Here is a 23,040-nt window from a genome sequence, read left to right on the forward strand (position 1 = left end):
GAAATTTTACATAGATTTTATAGAAAGCATATCTAGCTTCTGACAATTCAGTTCAAAGCTGAAGGTAAGCTTACAGTTGACTATATGGGAGGACAAGTGCGACTAACTGTGTATTAACCAATTAAATGAAGTAGTAAGTGGAAAAAGGGAAGCGCTAACACCATTATAATACAACAAGCAAGACCTTTATTAGAATATTATGTTAGCTACAGCATTTACATGTCACAAAAGGATGTCTTCTCAATGCTGAACTTAAGATGTCCGCCTTAGCCAGCTTGTCTTCCTAACTGATACTACCAAAAAAAAAGATTCTTTGGGAGGCAGTTCAGAAGCCTGACCCTGATGCTCCAAATATTGCTCTCTGGAGAAGCTTCTTACTCTTTGGACCATAAGGACTAGTCAGTCAAACTAAAGGTCTTCAAGTGAGGTGAGTACCCCTCAGCTTGAAAAACGCTTTGAAAGACAGCTACGAGACTGATTCAAGGTCTCTGGAATCTGCCATACTGAAAAACTTACCAGGAGAGAGCTCATGTTCTCTAACTACTCAGACAGGAAAATGACAAAGGCAAAGAGAAACACAGGAAGGTAGACTAAGACCAAAATGAAAATAAGTGTTTATTTGCATCAGTGAAAGTAATTAGCCAGGAACAAAAAGCTTTTACAAAAGGATGTGTTTCCATTTTACAAAATAATGCTGTTACCTCAAGTAAATTTTTCAACTCACCAGTAGAATTAGCAGTAAGATTACCAAGATTGTACCACTCATTTGTGTGAAGAGAAAGCAGCTTATTACAGTAGCCCCTTCTAAAATTTACAAAGACTGTATTTCTTACCTATCTTGAAGAGCAACACAATAAGCAACTAACTTGGAGTTAACTGGTTAGTAAAACAGGAATTCATTCATCTACCTACATCTTAGAACACTACTGTCATCTTCTAAGAGAGGTCGACTTCCTTACTCCACAACAGAATTTGTGCTACTTTTATCAAGTCTCTCAGGACTAGACTCCTTAAACCACAGGATTTAGATGAGTAAAATCAAAACATAGATGCTCAAACCTTTATTCAGCTGCCACATAATTCTGAGGGCATCCATAACACTGATATCAGAGATCTACTTCTGGATATGGTCACAATCACCTCAGCTTTCACAGAGCTGGGTGAAATGCCCGTCTCATTCTACTGGGAAACACAGAAGAAAGCTCTCACAAGAGTCTCAATTCTAGACGGAAGTCCCAGACACACTGCCAAGTATCTACCAGATCAGAGCCCAGAGAAATTGAATCACGTAGTCATATTTTCATTTAAAACACAACAAAAAGATTATAATGATAGTCTCCCCTCCTCATACAGAAATATAGCCCTTACTCAGGATACAGACATCTATGTTCCGTTTTCTTTCCTGCCTGGAGCAATCCAAAACCACCTCTCCCTTTTCCTAGGAAATATTCTGCTCAGTAGTAATGACAAATTTTAACTCCATCATCAGAAAAGAATGAAAACCTGAAAAATAGCTCACAGCTTGACAATTACTGGCAATCAAATGGAAAGAGCTACGTTTCAGAATTTCCTCAAAGGAAAATTCAAAATACATGGAAAGAAATTCACAAGCCTGAACAGGATTTAAAAAGCAAAAAGGGTTTCTATGCAGCTCTTGTCGGAGCAGAAACTGGACACAAAAACTGGTCTGTATATGAGTGAAGGAAGGTTCTTCACTTAATTTTGGCGATTAGTTTTCTTCACTCTGTATGAGGATAGCAGGAAAAAACATCAACTGTGATCTCAGGCTTCTGGGCACTTGTGGAGCTTGAAGAGTTTAGTTCAGGTCAAGATGCTTCAAGCATCCAAAGACAGGATGCTGAGTTTACCATTAAAATAGCATTTAAAAAAACACACCAAAAAAACCCCACCACACTTCACAGTTTAATCTGGCTTCGAACTATATGCTCTGTTTGCTATTAGAATAGTTTGTATTATGCAAGAGTACATTAACTAGTGTTCTGTTAGGGACTAATACAAAGGAAATCATGATGCAACTCAGACCTTTCAATCTGCTAGTATTGCATAGACCTGAGGACGACTGCTTTGCTCTTATCCTTCAACATCATCTTATTGCTTGTACCTGAGTATACCTGCTACCTAAAATAATTTTTTTTAAACTTTCATTTACTTTTACTTCTAAAAAAAACAGAAAACATTTGGTTTATTCTTTTCAGTTTCTATTCTTTCTATACTTATGATTTTTATTCTTCTCCAGCACTTATTTGGAAAACAGTTTAAATATGCTTTCATAAAAATTACATGTATAAAGTAGGAAATAAATTATTTCTTTTCCCACCACCACCCCCAACGTCAAAAGTGGAGAATCTAGCTAAGAATAAATACTGCCAGATCAACATTGAGGAAAACCAGGAAAGAAATGAGTGCACAGGATAATTACAGAAGTGGATAAAGGGGGAAAATTTCACTAACCTGGGCAGTCAAACTGCAGCAGATGTTGAGATCTGAAGGGAGATAAATGCAAAGATTAGAAAAGCAAGTAAAGCATGGGGAGCCACTGAAGATTTGGGGTCTCAGAGATATCTGCTTAACAATTACATTGGACCTTTAAAAAAACCAGTGCCTTGTTAGTCTTCCATTGGAGACAGAAATATGGTAGATTAAGTGGATGAAAAAGGTAATAGTGCTAAAATTGACAGCTATACCTACAGTTTTAACTTTTTTAGGTCATCTACAGTATAGAGAAATATCTGTTTGACACACAGTTATCTGTTACTACTGGACATAATTTAAAACATACTGTCCTATCATTACAAAACAGACTAACAGCAGACTCTGGGAAATAAAAGATGTAGTAGACAAATGACTGATGTAGAAGATCTGAAGAAATGAACAGGTTTCTTGAACAGCAGCCCATAAAAGCAAGTGAATGTAGTGACAGAGGCTGGTTTTTTCCAGTTTAAGTAAAAAAATCCAGACATACCAATTAGATATTAAACATTATTTTACACAACATTTTAAAAGTAGCAAATTTAGGACATAATACAAGTCGTTCACAAAACAGAGACAGTACTTACCTTACAAGAACCGAATTTCTTCAAGATATGCTATGTGTATGCACTTTACTGTGGATATGCATGTGTTTTATAAGTTTAGAGATTTTTGGTTACTAGAGTCCATACAGTATACATCATACTTCTCATCATGCTTTGCACTCAGACATAAAGGACAGCATTTATATCTGTGCTTCTATTTGTCTCCACTGTAGAATCCAGGGGCATAGGACTTAGAGGGAGGAGAGAGGTGCAGGATTAGGACTGTGCACATGGAATGCACAACCTGAAGAGCTTCACTTATTGCAAGGTATGTAACTCCTTTCTACTATGGCTCCTTGAGCAGATGCATGTCCCGCTGCAGAGAACACAAAGCAACTGTCACCGTCTGTGTGGAGATGACCACTCTTGCAAGGACAGCAACTGAAACACTGGTTTCTCAAATGAGGTGTCAATCTAGAGATGTCACACCTGACTATTTAGGCAACACAACATGGCAGGACTTGAAGACTTAGAAAAAGATTTGTAAGCAATGTTACGATGACTAGGGCAGAACATCAGCTACTGCAGTGAGATTCATCCTGACTATCCTATAGATCGTCCAGATAAGGCAGCCCAGATCTGCTTGGACCATCTTGGGTGGTTTCTATACCCTTTGTATTTTCCAATATAATTCTTCTTAATGGCCCAAAGTTTTTGCTTGGGGAGGGTGCAGTTTACAAGTGGAAAATGGCTGTTTTTCTGAATGGGCAGAATAGAGAGACTGTTTTGTCCTGAATAAATAAGGCCTTTCAGAAACTGAATATATGGAAGTAAATACAGTTTTCAAAGTACATAACAAGAATTTCAAGTAAGTTCCTAGAAAAACTGTGGGTACAGAGGATCTCATGAGAGCTTGGCTCTTCATTTCTCCAAGTTGATTGCATAGGAAGACAGTTTTTATTGGCACATGTTCTAGGGGGCAAAGGTTCAAACATTGAATTTGCACAGCAGAATCCGATCTCTTATTAACAAGAACAAGGCACATCAAGGATACAGAGTGAGAAATGGGGAGAGACAAGTCAAAATAGCTGGCTGGTAAAGAACAGAGCTGAAGGACAAATCATCCTGGTTCAATTTAAGAAGGCAGTCCAAGGTGATAAAACAGTTGTAGAATCAAATCTGGCAACAAAAATCTGCATCTTATCAGCAAGTCCTCCTGTTCACTATGTTGTTTCTAAAGTAAAAAAAAAAAAAAAAGAGACAACTGTTCTTAGCTAAAGAACAGGAACAAAATGGATGTTCCAGCAAAAGATAGGAAGTATAGACCAGTAGACAGCACTATCTTTTTGTCCGAGGACAGACTATGTGGGCACAGCACTAGACCCCACAACCTCAAAGTAACAAACACAGAAGGTCTGGAGACAGACTAAGCCACACAGAGGACAGACTAATATTTATCTGAGCTGTCTGATTTGGTGATGCAGGCTAGAAAGAGCATTTGTTTATATGCATTAAAAAGTTCTTATGACTAACAAAGTACTTTACAGATATTCCAATCATCTCCATGCCCCTCCCAGGAATAAAAATGTGTGTCTTGTTAGGATAGTGAAGATTTTGAACACAGTTTCGCTTCCATCTGAGCAGCAGACTGCCTAAACGATTCGGCCTTTAAGTGCCCATCATCTGTTCTGATGAGATGTATCTGAAATACATCTATCTGAAATAGATTACTTTAAAGCGTCCCTATACAGCAGGCCCATGCCCCTTCTCTCCGATAACAGAAAATACAATTGCAGTATTGCCCATAGCTATCTTTAAGCCCAGAGATTTTCTAGATAAAAGATTCATGAGTTCTGAAAGATAGTTTACATTGAGGGCACTGTATCTGTCACTAAAACCAGTAAGCTTCCCCCCCGTGAACTAGTTGCCCTGGATGTCAAAAGAAGGTCCCTCACAGACCCTTACTAAACTCTTCTAGAATTTCAAGAAGGCAGAAGCATACACATAAGAAATACCTGCCTGTGGAACAGGCCAACCTGCAGCAGCCCATATGTGATCACAGATGTAGCCGGGCATGTGGCACAACGTACATTTTCACTGTTGTGTTTTGATCTGCAAGCCTGAACAGGCTCTAGAACTTACTGCAAGAGAGGTGTGCCCTTGCAAATGTGGAAAACAAAGGGGCCACCATAACCTTCATTATGCCAAGGGAAAAGGTTTGACTTCCCAGAATTTAAAAACCCTATTGAGCTCTTTGATCAGGTCTCCAAATATTTCACCACTAAATATAAAGACCTGTCTGTATTAGTCAGCTACCTCAAAGACCTGGGTTAAAATCCTCAAAGCTGTCAATAATTCAAATGACAAGGGCTCTGGTATTGTTAATGGTTTGACCTAACACAAACTAAGGAACTTCACACATGTGGTAATATAATGTAATGGAAATGTTGAATTCTGAAAGTTAAGATATAAGAACCGGTCTCTCAATTACATTTAACTTCAGTTTGCAGATGAACAGGTTTCCCCAAACCTATTCTTTTTTGGAGATGAAAGTGAGTGATTTCCTATTTCCCAGGAAACTTCCTATTGTAAAAGATATCATTGGAAAGGACAGCTGAAAGACCATGGGAGGTAATGAATAGGAAACAAACTGAACTGGAAAGATTGTCCAGATGAAAGAGAGCCCAAGATGACTAGGTATGCTGGGTTATGCTGACTCAAATGCTCAAAGTAGGCCAAGTGGTCTCCAGAGGATAACACAGCAAGGCACTCAATCTGTCACAGCTGTTTGTGGACTGAGCTGAGCAGGGGATTACTGGCCTGGTAAGAATGCTTGTCATCACAATTCCCAGCCATTCCTAAGGTCTATAAAAAGAGAAGGCAGCTAAACTGATTACCTTCATGCAACATATAATACTGCGAGAAGCAAGAAATCTCCTCTGAAGCCTTTCAAACTTAGCATATTCCTGGTTTTCATACAGCAAAGCACAGCACCACAGAGGACATACACACTACGGTATGTTTTCATTTCCTAGTGAAAAACAGCTACACAGTGTTCACTGCTGGCAACCAGGCTTATTTAGAGGCTAAACCTTCACTTCATTGTTACAAAATCTCCCCAAGAATCTGAAAAGGCACGTTACCAGCGGAGCCAGCGAATCTCGTATTTTCAAGTAAGATGCCAGCAGAGCCTGAGAGTCTGTACCTAACAATGGTCCTGGGGCTGCTATATCTTTTTGGAATACCTTTTAGCTGGCCAGCTGCTTGGAAGCCTCTTTACTTTTAATTGTGAGATGCATTTTCTTTTCCAATACAGCTGATGAAAATCTTAGAGCAGAGTCCAAGGTGGTGCTTTGTTTCTCAGTGGCAGTTTCTAGAATCTGAGGCAGTATCTACCTATTTTTTCCAAGCATTAAGTCTGCAGTCTCACTTCCCTGTTCCTCAGAGGTCCAGCTGAACCTATTCCTGGCACATGCAGATTCAGAGAAGGAATGAGACACTGAATCTTCAGTATCTCTCTATGAAGGAGAATAAATCTAGTATTTAAATGTCTCCCAAGACAGATTCTCCCAAAGAAGTTGTTAGAAAAAATGGCCAGGCACACACCATTTTTTCATATCTTAAACATGAAGCACACAGACACAGAACACATGCACTCCACATAGCTACTGCTAACCAGAAATCTCTACATATGCAAGTATGTACCCATCATGGAATATGAACGTGGATAAGCATCAAAAGGAAAAGTCAGATTTACACAGCAAGTTAAGAAACAGGCAGCAAAGCAGGGTAAGAGATATTGCAATCTATTTTTCCTGAGCTATTCTGAAGTTTTAAGAGTATAGTCAGTGTAACGGTAACTTTCACATTGCTTATCAATTAATGGGTAGCTTTGTATACAAGCCTATAACTGTATTTAAACAATAAGCCTAATTTTCAAATAAATCTAGCCATTCTTTAAGAGTATGTATTTTCTTTATAAAAAAAGATTTAGACTTAGAAAGGTAAACTTTATCAATGCACATTTTTATTGCATTGTCTATCATCCAGTTTCTTTTTTAAAACATGTAATAAATATTTGCACTATTTTGTTCAACTACAAACTGTTCAATTCAGTTTTTCATCCTGCAAGGTGTTAAACACTATAAATAAGACAGGACCTACCATTTGCAAGAGTCATTTAATAAAAGTAACTGCTAAACCAAACAATGTCCCAAGACAAATTACTACAGAACCTTAGTAGTGACCTTAGTCACTGCTTAGAAAAGACTAAGCAGTGACAACATCCATTTTAAGCAGAATTTCTTTTCACCCTGCTAAATAAAGCACAAAAAGCAACAGCAATCTTTTAAACTACCTAAACATGTGACCTTATATCAAATTTTAACAGAATTGACCTAACAAGCTCATAAGAATTAAGGATGTATGATCCTGATTAAGTACATACTTTTCTAAAGGGTAAGAGAGGACAGCACTAAATGCTTAACATTAGACTGTGATTCCTGAAAAACAGAAGTTCTCTGTTTATTAGCAGAACAAGCACAGGACAAGAAGTGGCACAGAGACTAGGTATACTTTCTTTCAAATATACTTAATATTCAAATATACTTAATCATTTCCTTGTGAGATAGTCTTTATTAAAAATAACTTGGAAAGAGTGTTTTGCATTAATCTGACAGATTTCTGTTGTGGACTCACAATTTAAACCTGAATGGACTAAACTTGTTTTTTATTTGGTTATTTGCCTACTTTAGAGAGACATCAAAAGAAAAAAAACTCTCAATCACCGCAGTTTAGCGTGAATTTAAAATTGAGAGGAATAACAACCATTTGATTTAGTAATCCTATGAATTACCTGTTTGCTATTCAACAATCTGAGTTAATGCTAAAAGTATATAATACAATTAAGTCAAAACCTATTTATAGTACTTCTCCCAACCCAATTCCCCAAAAATCACACAGAATGGAACACCTACTAATGGAATTTTACACCAATTAAACTGGGATAAGAAAAGCTCTCCCTTTTTGGTTCTCCCCTAAAAGGACCAGAAGGAATATGATGCCTATTTCGCATGCAGCTGATACCTACTAGTCAGGGTCTGGTAATTCTTGCCAGCTCCTTGATACAAATCCTATCTAGCATACCATATATTTATTTGTTGATTCGTTTAATTTTAGTTAAAGCCTAGTTCATGAGCAGGTTATTTTCTCTGGTTTTAACAGCTTTTACTCTATCTAGCAAATATGGTACAGCTGGTTAAAATTGCTAAGACCTTGCTAATTCTATTATTCCAAAGCCCAACATGAGCTTTTATTTCTTTCTTACTACAAGTTTCACAACATGCATCTTCCTGACCAATATGTTTTAGAAAACACAGAAGAGAAACAGAAATCAGGGCTGGCCTCAGAAGCACTCGGAGACCCTGCCTGGGACCTTAGGAGCTCCTCTGCTGTGCCAAGCCGGCAGGCAGCAGCTGATGTGCGGTGACTAGAGCACACCAAGTCTGCAACCTCCAGTTACCATGGTCCCAAGTGGTGACACACAACAACCCTAACCAGTAGGGCCTGTGGCACCTGTGTTTCATTACATGGTCAAGAGCACCCAACACTGACAGAAACTGCCTTTCCAGGTGGGAAAAATGGGACTTGATAAGTAGAGGAACCAGGTCTGAGGGCTAAGGGAAGAGTTGTAGGCATGAGGCTCCACATATGTGTTTTGTCTTAAGGTGCTTGCAACCAGCATCCCATTCTAGCGGTCTGGCTATCGTCAGCCAGCCCTAACAGTAGGAAAATTTCAAGAGTTTTAGCATAACGAAAGCTGTTACTTGTCCACATATCATATCCCTTTTCCAGTATTGCTACAATTTTAAAAATGCAGTGAACAATAGTAACTTTCATTTTCAAAAGCTGAGGAAAGTAATCTCTGGTTTGGTAGATGTACCAGCAAAAAGTTATTTTTTCTTATAGCCTTTGACTTATCTGGAAGTACGTACTTTCATGTACTTCTGGAAGTACATAAAATGTGGTTTTTATCAAAAGCAGACAAAACTAGGATAAAGTCCAGAGCTATCCACTGGAGTTGAAGTATCTGTGTTGAAGGGCAGAATCCATGCTGTTCCTTCATAAACACTGATCTATTCACTTTCTCAAATACAGATCCACAGAGACTTCCTAAGGCTTTGAATAGTCGCCCCCAGCACACATCTTTGCCCAGCAGTGATAAATGCTATGGTTCTTCACCTAGTCACGTTTTCATAAAAATAAATGCCTCTTTCAATTAAAAAGATTTCCCATTCTTTTTGAAATTATTAAATTTGAGTTAGAGGGATGAGTGTTTGCTTAGTTCTAAAAGCAGGCCTAAATTCTTTAATGAGTTTAGGTTTATATAGAAATAATTACAGAAATGGTGGGCTTAGCTGTGAGAAAACATCACTCTAAGCCCCAAGCAGCAAGTTTACTCTTAGTCCTACGACTGCATCCTCCAACCCAGCGACTTAAACTCCTGCTTTCTGTCACAAAGATTTCTGCTACTGAGGATACATCCATCCTTGGTAATCACATACAAAATAATTATAAAATAATCTTCAATATATGAACTGCAGGTATTAAACTGTTTTCACCTACATCACTTATCCAAGACTGAAGATTAGAAAAGTCTTATACATTCTGGAAGTGAAAATACTGCTATTTATGAAATTCAAGTTTTAATTTTCCATTTCAACATCAGTAAAGCTAGAGATTATTTTATTAAACTATTTGTATGTCAAGCTTTCTGAAAGATTAGTGAGCACTTACATAGTACTTAATGGACCATATACATAAGCAAACAGAAATCTGACATTGTGATGGTACCTATGTGGTTTCTTTATCAGTATAAACACATGAAATTTTATTCCAATTCATACTGTTTCTTACCATCCCTATCATACTCACTGATCAAAGTTTGGTTTAGGCTTTAAATATTTAAATATTGGTCAAGAGTCCTGGGTACATAACACAAGTAGTACCTCAATCCTCCATGGATTCTTTATGTATATTGAAAGGTATCTAAATTAAATTTTGGATAGAAATCTGAATCATAAATAATCAGATGTTTTAAAAGATTAAAGAAAAAAAAATTCAAGCTATTTTCCATTTAATAATGCTATCTGCAAAGCCAAGAATGAAAGCTAAGCTTCTTGTTTAGAATTGTTTTATTTAAAAGTAGTGGGAGATTACTATACATCGTTTAAGAAGATTTGCCTCTAGTTTACAGGAGGACCAGAGAAATATACAGTAAAATTGAGTATTTAGAGACAAGTAAATTAAAACAAAGACTTGTGGGTTTCAGGACGGGGTTTTGTAATAAAACTTATCAGTGAAGAGTTCCTAAGAGCTGGTGAAGCTTTCCCTCTCAGAAGTGGCATACAAAGTAAACTGACTACCATTGAAGGTTTATGTTATAAATAGTTAAGCTTCATGGTTCCTCTGAAACTCTGAGGGGAAAAAAAAAAGCTAGAATGTAAATCTCTCAGTATCATTTTGAGTTAATCTTTAAAATATTAGATTCTAACTGTACTTTGGAATAGTTTTATAGTGTTATCAAACATTATATTAGAAACAGCCTTGATCAAGTTGTTTTCCTGTACTGGAACTGTATTTTTCAGTCGGAATTTGTGCCAATCTGATACAAGGAAAAAAGCACTCAACCGGAGTGAAAGAACACTATAAAAAGAAAAATTATGTAATATAAAAAAGATAAAGGGTTTTGTCCTCTACAAGTTGACCAGAAGCTTTAGTCCAATCTAGAAACAAGAAGCATTCGTACAAGCATCTTGGTAAAAAATTACAAGCTTTTTGTTAAATAAACGTATTTTAGAGGTTCTATGTGACTGCTTGTATAGCCTTGTTCTTCAGTTCTCTCCAAGTGTTAACGATCATTTACAATCTCTCCACTAGCTTTCTCTACAACACTTCCCTTCTACTCCTCTGAACACTTTTATTTCAAAACATCTCTACAAAACTTAGGCATAAGTTGTCACAATAGCTTAGTCATCCGATTGTGCAGTCCTTTGAAATAGTCCAATTCTAAGTGTTATAGAATAAGACCTACACAATTAAAAATTAAGTAACAAGAACTAGCCATGAATAAGTCAGTTTACAGCTGCTCGAAAAACAAACCAGCCCCCACCCTAAGGTAATCTTTAAAATAAACATCTGATGCAGAGCCAGTAATCTAACCAATGTATTACCAGAAAGCAGTGATACCACTTGCTTTATTGTATACAAACCTATGGGCTTTTAAGAAGTTGAAGATTTTTGACAGAATTCAAGACATTTATTATCATTAATCTTACTGTTCTACCATGGATGAATAATAAATATTAATATGATCCTTCTGTTTTCATAGTGGGTACTAGTTCTACTAGTCCATGCTCTTTATCAAGTACTCTTGAATATGAGGATGTGTAATGGTCTAAATAGAGCATCCCATTGCAGGTTGTGGGCTTTTTTCCACCCCCCCTTTGCCTTTTAAGCCTTTTGGTTCGCACCACTTCAGTTTAGACAGCACCACCAGGAAGCCATTCAAAAATAATTCACCATTTAAGTAGTGCAATGAGTGCCAGCCTGATACATTTCATGTAATGCATCTCCCAGTTGCATCAAAATTTCTTAAGATTAACACAGCGTACTACAGAAAAAAAAATAATTCTGCTAGGGAAACAAATTAACTTTAGTACATGTATAAGAAATGGCTGATTGACAGCTTTCCCATCATCAGAAGCTAAAGCTCTATCAGTTACTGTAGACAGCAATAAAAACCAGCTGAATTGGCAGCTAGAAGCACCGAATAACAAGATCAGTTATATTAGTGCTACAGTGGTAAACTACAAAGCTAAAGTTTGAGACAGAAAAATCCAAGTGTTTTGCTTTTAATAAATCTGGAAAATGGTCAATAAAATATACCCTAAAAATGTACATTTTAAACATACCTCAATTTAAAGGAATAAAAATTAGAAGTTTTACCCATTTTTTGTTATTTACTCCTTCCATTATTCCTCTGAAATGCACAAGTATCATTGGCAATGTATGCAGCCGAGTACCAAAATAAAGAATTCTCTTTGGAATAGTACAAAATACTTTTCAAATGTCTCTTTTCATGGTTAAAGTATTTTAAACCTTAGATTGAGAACAAGGTACTAAAAGTTTAACTGGCTCAACTAATAGTTCTGATTAGAGCCCTCTTTTAAGTCACAGACAATGTCAAAATTAATTTTGTGTTTCTCCCCAACACAACTTGCACTTTAAATATTGCTTCCTATCACCAATCGTTTTCTTAATCCATAACACAAAGGGAAATAGCTGCAGTTTTAAATACATCATATGTAGGAAGAAACGTGCACTTACCAAGTGAACATAAGGCACAAAGTATCCAAAAAGTGCAGCTGGGATCCCCAAAGCCCAGATTCTGTAACTGAGAACTTTGAAAACGGAGAAATTGCAAATCTTTTTTTCAGGACGAAATCTGAACTTTCCCTTCTTTCCTCCCTCCTTGTCTTTGGCATTGGAAACAAGGGGCTTGTACGTAAAGCCAGCCAGGAACAGAATAAAGATAAGGATGCACAGGACCCGCAAGGTGTTGTATAGGCCAACAGAATCGATCAAAACTCTCAAGAGGAAGGGCAGTGACACGGTGAACAAGCTGCTGCCTGCAGTGACAATGCCATTCACTAGTCCAAGGCGTTTCTTGAAATAGTGCCCGAGAATGACCAAGGATGGCTGGTACGCAAATGAGCAGCCACAGGCAAATAAGACTCCATAGGTGAAATATAGAGGTTCAATGGTGCTACATCAAAAGAAAGAAGAAAAAAATCGTTAGTGTTTTGTACAACACTGTATGCCCACGTTCACCTACCATATGCAAGACAGTTTTTCAATGAATTGACATATTTACAGAAGTGAGTTAAGAGTTTGTATGTACTTATAGTTGAACTACACTGTGTCAGCTTAATTCAGCAGTTGTTCTGTTTTCTTCCACTGAAAATTTCATAGAATTCACTGAACAGGTAAAAAGGCAATATTACATTTAAGTATAATTACACCAAATAGTCTGACTAAAAGAAAGTTTTAAAAATCATTGTCAGGCTGAATTAACCAAATATAAGTTCAACCATTGCCGGGTTTTTGTTTTTTTCTTTTCCAAAGAAAGTTATATTGTTTGATTTACGCATTTCTTCACTGTGCTAGCAGTTCAAACATAATACCGAACACTCCTCATGAACTCAGAAAAATCAAGTACTTACATAGTTTATTATGAAAATACAATAGCAAAAGTAGTAAACATCATTAATAATGAAAAATAAAACAAAATACGGTCGAGTTTTGGTAATATAATACATTATTAGCAAATGATACTTTTTAGGTATTATTTTTAGACAAATAATCCCCTTTTTAATAAATATTCTAAATTCAGTGTTTTGATCCAGATATTGGATGTGCTAAGAAAGAAATAGGAGAAAACGTTAATAAAGAATGAAACATTTCAGCTCATATTAAGGACAATCTTCATCACAAGGTTCTCCACCATTACCATCTACTGTACAACTGAAATGAAGCAGAGCCGTTGTGTTACATCACAGGCGGACATGTGACATTAAAAGGTATTGTTCAAGAAGTCTTTAACAGTATGAAGTAACAGTGTTAGTACAACTAAATTAGTATTATAGTATTAATAAGTCAAAGGAAACTTTTTTTTACATTTAGATGAAGGAGGCAATGAGTGAGAAGTGTTTTTATACAAGATTTGAGGTGGCACATGACGATTTAATTTTTTTTTTTTAATACTATGTTTTCAATGAACCATGGGCTCTTTTTTATCAGCTAACACCTGCTTTTAAAGAAATTACAGAAAACCATTTAACTTGTTAGCCAATATATTAACTTTTTTTTTAAGGAGTATGAATGCTTTACGTTGTGCTTTTCATCATAGGATGTTACCTGCCAGCATCCCTCTATACCAAAATACACTCCACAAGCTTACCATGCAATTACAGAAATTCTTAGAAAATAGTATTTGACTAACAAAGGTCTGACACCAGGAACTCTGGTTTTGTGTATTAGTGTGAGAAAGGAAATTTGTGTAACATAATATTGTTGCTTTCTACATTAAAGTATCAATTTCTAAAACTGATTATACAAAATGTAAGCCAGCAGAAACAATGTAAGGGGGAAAGACTGATTACCTTTATCAATGGAAAATAACCAGAAAAAATAAAAATGGGAGTTATAAAATGAGAGGAGGAAGATAATACAGTAAGGACAGAACTTCTGCTTCCATCTGTAAATTCATTCAAAAAGTTTGCAGCATGGCATACATAGTAAAATATTTTCCTGCATTACAAATACTCTTACATCTCAGCTTCCTAAGAGATAAAATTTATATTAAGAAATCAACATGTAACAAAAGCAGTATATCATATTTACATTTATTTACTGTACAATATTTTACTTTTAGAACATTGACTTCTATATCTGAACTATACTCCCTCAATTAACTGGTAACATCATAGGCATAAATCATTTCAGTGTAAGTAACATAATGAAACACCAAGAATGCACATGAACATGGCATGTACTCTAATAAGAATTCACCTCTCCTCTCAAAGTGTTCCTCAAATTCTAAAATAAAATTCAAATAAGCTAAAACAGTTTTAAAACCCTTACAAAATAACTTCCTTTTGCATGTCTCTTCTGTGCCCTTGTTCCATTGGATATCAGGGAAACACAAGGATGATAGCATTTTGTTCAAAGGAAGAAAACTTCTTTTCTTTATCAAGAGGTTTAACTTATAATAACGATGCTGTTTTAGTATTCACCACTTAGCCCACTACTGGTAAGCAAGGAGGAAGAAAGACTTTTCCAAAATGCATTCTTTTAGTTTTTACCTCACCTGTGGTAACAAGCCTCTTAAAACATATCAGGAAGTGGGTTTTTTGTTTGTTTGCTTTAATAAAATTAATTAAGCAAAATATTTTGCACTTGGATTAACCAAAAAATAAAATAAAAATCATAAACTTGCTCATGTAACAAGAAAACAAAGCTTTCTTTTTCCCATAAATATAAGTTATTCCAAGAATAAATATAAACACTAGTCTCAGTACCTAAAACAGAACTATTTTGTCTTCTCTTCCTGTAAATTTGTGGATATGTTTTCACATTAGGGGACATGCCCAAACCAGACATATTAGCTCAGGCATAACGCCACACAGCATGGATATTCATCCATCCAGATCACAGCCAGCTCACATCTATCTGGTTCACATAGAAAACACATTTTAACAAGCCTGTCTGTATAGATACATTTTCATCTATGTAGAAAACTTCTGAATTTTGCTTTTGATTGTTCCTGTACTTACTCTGCTAAGGATGGGGGAAAAAAAGCAGACTGAGAATTAAAGGTAACTGTAGCTTATTTTCCTGCTACTTCTTACCCTATCTTCACTAACTAATTTCTGCTGATTACTAGAATAAGTGAGTAAATCTCATGTTTCTTTATCTTCCACTGGGCACGTCCAAAAAATCAACCGCTCTTGCACTTCTTAAGATTTATTCTGCAAAAGTTACAGTAATGTACAAAATGAAGTGTAATCTGGAGAAAAAAAAAACTACTGTTCAAGTTTTTTCAATAACACAAGAAAGAACTGAGATTTTTCTTAATAAAGCCAATAAACCCTAAGTGTATGTCGTTATACCAAGGTTTTCACTATCTCCGTGTTTAGCAATTGGACCAGTAAGAATAGAAGAAAACATCAAATTTTACCAGAACATTACCTTCCTGGAGGTCCTACTACATATTTATCAACATTAAAACAGTTTTATAAAAGCAAATTGAGGGGACAGGGTGAAGGAAGACAGAAACAATGTTTATGTACCCGCTAAAACACAGCGTACATCAAGCATAAAAGTTTATCCAGGACAATGCTGTTGATCTTATAGCATTAGTCTTGCTGTTGATACATTTATACATAGTGGTTCCTGGTTAAATAGGGAGTGCTGTGTTATGAGGTTATATTGTATTTTAAATTACATTTGAAGTTGAAAGTACCACTTGGAGTTTTCACAAGTCATAGGTATAAAGACAAAAACAAATAAAACAAGGTTTCTACTCTAACAGATAAAATGCCACTGCTTACTCCTTCATATTCTGGTAGGATCAGCATTACCTCTACACTGTAAAATTGATAAAATACTTGGAATATAAAGAATTTTTTACCTTACAAAAGAACTTGAAAGGAGTCCAGCAAAGCCTACTGCAGCTCCAATAACAGCTACTTTTTGACAACCAAACAGGTCTGTGAATATGCTGACTATTGGAGAACAGAAGAAGACTATCCCCATAGAAAGAGAGCTCACCCATGCTGCAAAATAGAAAGAGACAGCGTTTTAGAAGACCAAGTGATTTAAGCTTTCAGCTAGTATTTGTTTTAGTTCAGCAACATAAAATCTTAGATAAAAGTTGGGTAACAATTGGGTAACTATTTTAAAAATATTTAAATACATTTTTAAATATATTTTCCTAACATGGTAAAAAAAGCCTGACCAATTTACATAATCAACTAATTTAGACTTTATCAGCTCAAGGAATGCAGTTAGCTACAGGAGTTATTACTACTTTTTTTTTTTAAATCCACAATTATTCCTCCAGTAACTAACCTAGTATTCAAACTGATGACTAGGCCATTAAAGATACCTTTGAGGATCCATATCCATTCTGACATCAATTAACATATTTCACTTGATTTAATTCTAGACTTTAATGGCTTTAAACAGCTAGGTTTGCTGAAAAAAATTAACAAATTTTTAACTTAATTACATAGCTCTAGATCATACTGAACATTAATAATGAGTAAACTATCAACAATAGGCTTTTATACTGTAATATACACATTAAGAATATGATTTTACTTTAAAAGAACTTGAACTGGTACAACCTTTTCCATATATAATGGGAAAACGTCACTACATCTGATACTGCTTTACAGACATTGTTAAAACTGTACTTTGTTTATAAATGAGATCATTACAATTCAGTTCAGGTGCATACACTAAAGTTCAAGTCACAAGTGTGTTTTTTATTCCAAGTGTACCAAAAATATCTTCAAATAACTTAGGTAGAAAATAATTTGATTCATTTTATATTAAAAGTCAGCTTTCTGCTTCACTTTATACAGGTGTTCAGAACCACACTATTTACCTGCTATCACCTAATCGTTCTTTCAAACATGCATTACTGATGTTACACCCCACAGTTCTCCCAGGGCATAAAGGTAAATCAAGCTGTTGTAGCACAATAGTTACAACGAATACATTCAGGTGGGTAAATGTCACCCTCTATGTGGAAAAAAAAAATTGGTCTAAATGGGTAGTGGAAAAAGCTGCTGATGCAAGATGCATTGGAAAAAAGTATTTTAACTTCTTTTTGAATTGTACGGAAGATGAAAGAATTCTTTCAACCTGGAATGGATTTAAATCTGTGCAACTGAAATTTTGTTTAGAATATGTTTCCTAAAGACAGTTAGATAAACAATTGTGATTCAGTGATAAGGGCAAATAAAATTATCTGGAAAAAAAATATAGCCAAGAGACCTAATGAAGAATATTTGCAAGTATATCTACCAATACCAAGACTTAGAAGTAGTAGTGTTAAAGCGCCAATGAGCCCTACACATTGATGAAGGCTCAATTGTGCAAGGCACTAAAGAAAACAGAGCAAAACAAACAAGCAAACAAAAAAAGATTGTTTCTTCAGAGAGTTTACAATGTAAGTGAAATGAAAGACAAAAGAGAACAGATGGCTAGAGAAAAACAGAAGTGAGCGTACAAGAAATAAAACCTTTATTTTAGGGCAAACAATGATCTCAATGAACCATGACCTAACTGTTTGGGGCGAGGGGGGTGCTATTGGGGGTTTTTTGAGCATGTGATAAATACAATGGAGTTTCAAGGCACAATCTGAAGAAGAGTGAGGTACTTTTATGGGCATTTCCTCCATTTCCTGGGTATGACTAACCCAGACAAGATAGCCCTGCCAGCCTCGCACCTCTGCAGCGGAAGCATGAGCTGTATGAAGGGAGAGCACAAAAGACTAGGAAAAAACAAGGCCCCTGTGACACTGACTAAAGGGCAAAGACCAAATTTGGGAAAGGTCTGTCCTTTCTCTTCCTCCACAGTCAAGGAAGGCTCAAACGCACCTTGGGTGTGGCAAGAGAGGACTTAAGAGATCTGTCCCATTTTACAGCCCAGATGGCTCCTGATGTTGCAGGACAACATTATACCAACTACAATTTGTAAGCAGGAGTCAGAGGGAGTAAATGCTCTCATACAGCCTGGAGACCAACCAGTTGTGAAGCTTCTAAGTAGTCCAGCTTCTACAAGACTCCTCATCTTTTTACTTATCTTTCCCAGAGTGAGCTATATAAAGGCTGCAGTTCTACTGTCCAAAGGAAACTGCAAACACTAGGAAGTAGAATGTCCATGGCTTCCTGTCACCCCCCCTCCCCCCAAATAAATGGTAGCTCCACCACCACGAACAGTCCTCAGCATCTCTGCATGACTTGCAGGGCAGCACTAAGAATCACAGAGTACCTGTGACACCTGGGGTATCTTCAAGGCCAAGAGAAAAAGCAGCTAAATATTGAGAAGTGGGGATTAACAAGACTCACTGTCATCAGATTCACAGTGGTGTGAAGGTACCAAGGAACGGTTGAACCTCCTGCCAGCCTTCCTGCCTAGGTATGAGAAGACAAAGGCAACTGTGGCACTATAAGCCCACCAGAGGTTACTGGTTATGAGAATCCAGTCTCACATGGACAGGTACATGCACCCCATTCATGGAGACAAACAGGTAAAGAAACTGGGCAACTGAAACAGAGTTTAAGTAGCTTGCATAAAGTCACAGACTAAATTACTTCAGAGCCACAGATAAGAGTCCAGCAGTCCTAATTTCCAGTTAGCACAGGCTGTGATTCAATTAGCATTCTCCTTAGTGAAATCAAATAGTTTACAGTACTTTTTAATAGCTTATACAGCTAATAAAATAATTGGAATATAAAAGGCTGAAGTGCAAACATTCAGCTCAAATTACGTTCAGTTAACAACACGCTGACTTGGTCTCTTCATGCTTCCAGGTACTAATGGAAGAAATATGCCTCTCATCACTTGATTCTCTCTTTTTTTTTGTTACAGCAATGACAGGCTAAGCCTAAAAGAGAAGAAAGGTTCCCACTGATTTTCAACGCAACAGACAGTGAAGAGGAAGGACAATGGCCTTATCTGAAGCATTTCAGAATGGCACTGCGATTAAACTGAAGTGGGAGCCCATGCTTTACCACTTACCTACCTAATGGAAACTGGAGTCTTGTAAATTACAACTTTAAGTTAATATGAGGCTCTTGGTCCTACAGAAACGTAACTTAAAGACATGTTGTTGGCATGTCTTGTATGAACAGCTTTGTTATTTAATGAAAAGAATGTTATTGACATTTAACTTCACATGTATGCATAGTTCAAGAAAATTTACTTTATTCATCCTTTGTGAAGAAACCTAGCAGCAAAAAGAATCAAGATATAAACAGAACAGCACATGTGTAAATCGTTTATTTCCTTAAGGCAAATAATTCTTGCTGCAATATCTTGATCCTATGAAGAAATTGATGGCTATAAAACATATTAAATAGATTCAGGTAATTTTCAGTTTCACTTTGCTCAAGTAAGTTTTCAAGTATTCTTATACTTTTTCACTCAGTATGAAAAAGGTACAATGAATTGTCTTCCACATTTTTTAAATAAATTACAACTGCCCCAAACAAGTAATATGAAAAGTTACAAATGCAACTTGCCAGAATAATGAGAGCTCTCTAGAGCAGTCATTACATATTAATTAAAACATTTCCCTCCTCCAGGCTATTGGCCCCTTTCCTGGCCACAAGCTGGCTATATTCCAGAGCTGCTAATTCAGATACTAATACAGCACTTAATTGCTACATACAACTGCATTCATATTCATACACAAAACATTTTGATTGCCATAGAAAAGCTATTCCTACTTTAGGGACTTAAGCCTTCCTTAAGGCACTGGAAGTTAAGAATTAGCCCCTCAAAATGTGTAACTGCAGACTAACCAATTCCCAAGCTTCCCTAGAAGATGGAACAGAAGTTATCCTTAAGATAAAAGTATCAGACCAGAAAGCCTATTGGTAGCATCTATACTGAAAAGTCTGTTTCTGTGCCATTGAAACACAAAATAGATTACAAAAAAACTAAGCTTTATTATAACTAAAATTATTCCAAAATGAAAGGTCACAGCTACATGTTCTTTTCTTATCAGTTCACAACAAATGTATGTACTTCAGCTATAATCTGAATATATATTCTCATATTTCTTTATTTCTGTTCAAAAGTCTACAGCAATGAAACTATACCACATACTCCACAAATATGCTGCTGTTTTACCATGGTGGTTTTGTTTTGGTTTTTTTTTTTTTGTTTTTTGTTTTTTTGAAGATCAGCCTTATTTTAAATGGTCTTTTGTCTTCAGCTATAAACATAGTATCTAATATCTGAGCATTCACAAAATCATTGCCATCGTCACAGCTAGATTATTTAATACATATTTACCTACCATACTACAAACCAAGCTGTTAAATGTTTTAGTTCATTCTTTAGACTCAAGCACTAGGACTTGAGTCCTAGTCCTAGACAACAGAAAAGAAAGCATTAATACCATATCCCATGGGAATGCTTTATCATGCATAAATTCAAATAAAGGCTACTCATCCATAGCATTCCTCGTCAGTTAATTTTTTTTTACTATGTATTACAATAAAAATCTCATCAGTTTTATCCTCACAAGTGTCTTTCAAGTGGTTGGCTTAACACAGTAATAACACCCTTCATTCTTTAATGAACTTCAAGGGTTTGTTTTTTTTTTTTTAATATCTTCCCCTAAGATTTTTCTGGTTGAGACAGGGAACAAAAAACTACTGTCTGGAAGACAAGTGATATGAGGCAAGTGAAGAGAAGAATATTTAAATTGAGGATTTAAAATCAACTCAAAAATATTTTGTTTCCCCACATTAAAAAAATCAGATGTGTGTTTGCGTAGCTCATGCAGCAAACCAAGAGAGCAGTATTATTACAGTTCACTGGATAGCTTGCAGAATAATCTGTTTGACACTACACATACTAAGAAGCACAGACTGTGGAAAGTGAGAGCAAGCTTTCTACATTTAATATAACATTCTCATGTGCAAAGACCTATAGCTACACTGGTTTTAAGCACTTGTAAAATAGACTGGCCAATCATCCCCTAAACCAGTACCTCTGCTCACTGTCAAACATCCTTCCTAAAAATCAGTTCTCCCACTGTCTCATCATGTAACCAGTACAGTAGTTCAGGCCATACTACACTGCTAATACTTTTAAGTACAAACTGTAATGATGCTGGATAACGAAAGTCTTCTGTTAACTCATAATGAACAGAAAGTACAGAAATCAGAGACAAACTGCTTCAGAGTCAATCTCTCAATTGAATTTCTTGATGGAAATAATACTTCTCATACTGAAAGTGTGTGAAATTCTTGTTGTTTTATGGAAAGTATTCTCGAAAGCAGATTTCCAAGAAAAATTATTTTAAAATGATCGTGTAAAATAAACAATATAGGACAAGTTATATGAATGGCAGATGTTTAAAAATGTTTCATTGCCTCACACTGCAAAGGTTTGTGCAGAAGTAGCCTACTACAATAACATCATAATGGAAAGTTAATATAACTGCTTAAATAATGGCACTTAGTAACTTCTGAAAAGTCAACTTTAATAATATTTAGGAGGGTTTTCCTTGTATTTTATAAAAATACTTGGAGAAAAGGGAAGGACAATATCTACAATATGAAAATCTTCATGCTTCCATTAAGTTATTAGTTATGATTTATGCAAGAATAAGGAAGCCTGTATGTACTCTCCCAGCTTCAAACCATTAACAGCTGAGGGACTTCCTAAGCCAGTTTTTTGTTTTGTTTTTCCTACTAAACAAATTTGGACATTACTTTTTTTTTTCTTCAGTGTATTTATCAATATTCTGGTGATTTCTCCTCCATGAACTGCCATCCTCTCCTGGAACACTTACACATTTTCAGCATCCGCAACATCTTACAGCAAACTACTCTAACTCAACTATGAGCTGTGTGAAGGACCTCCACTTCTATTATGGCCATTTACATACAAGAATATTCTCTTCAGCAAAGCAGAAGATTGGCTTCCATAAGAAGATTTGTTATGAGCATAGCTCAGGAATTTGAGAGATCCTGTTCTGGAGGAAACAGAAGTGGTTGTTCAAAGTTATTTCTGGAGATAATTTGCTCACCTCCAGCTAGTATTAATAATTCCTTGCCTGCATAATCACATTTACATGGCATTTATTTTTAAGAACAAAAGAATTGCAATAGTGTGTAGATCAAAGACTGATTTAGCCCAGTAACCTGTTTCTGACCACCACAAAATACTTAGACAAAGAACATTTGAAAAAGGGCTAGCATCCTGCAATACTTCTTCCCTGGTTACATTCTCCCAACATCCAGCAATAAGCAGCTTAGAGGCCTCCTAAGCAGAAAGTTGCATCTAACCATTCTTCAAGAACATTTAGTTCCATCAATATTACTTTGGCTTCACTGCATTTTATTGTAAACAGTTAGGGAACATGCTCAGGCACCAGCACCACATAAAAAATAAACTCCCCTTTGTTTTGAACCTGCTCATACTTTAATTACTCTGCTGTAAGAAATATGAACTAATCATCCCTGCTAAACTTCCTCTTGCAACATATGATTTTATTTGCCTTTCTCAGATCTGTTCATACTAGCTTCTTCTCCAAAATGAAGCATCTTTTTGACTTAGTCTGTCTTTGTATAGGAGATACACTTTTCCCTCTTCCCCCTTTATATTAAGTCTAATAGTATTATACTGTTTC

The 23,040-nt window shown here is 36.0% G+C and overlaps 1 protein-coding gene across 1 annotated transcript in view; it reads right to left on the reverse strand.

The window, feature by feature from the left end:
• The window catches only part of SLC16A10 (solute carrier family 16 member 10), a 46,576-nt gene that overhangs the window by 18,084 nt on the left and 5,452 nt on the right, over window positions 1-23,040 (reverse strand). The window contains exons 2-3 of the mRNA XM_019474604.1: window positions 16,288-16,432; window positions 12,423-12,861 (exon numbers count right to left, since the gene is read on the reverse strand). Coding sequence (XP_019330149.1) covers window positions 12,423-12,861; window positions 16,288-16,432 — 584 coding nt within the window. The remainder of the gene's footprint in view (window positions 1-12,422; window positions 12,862-16,287; window positions 16,433-23,040) is intronic.

Source organism: Aptenodytes forsteri, unplaced genomic scaffold (assembly GCF_000699145.1).
Source record: "Aptenodytes forsteri isolate BGI_AS27 unplaced genomic scaffold, ASM69914v1 Scaffold217, whole genome shotgun sequence".
Classification (NCBI taxonomy): Eukaryota; Metazoa; Chordata; class Aves; order Sphenisciformes; family Spheniscidae; genus Aptenodytes; species Aptenodytes forsteri.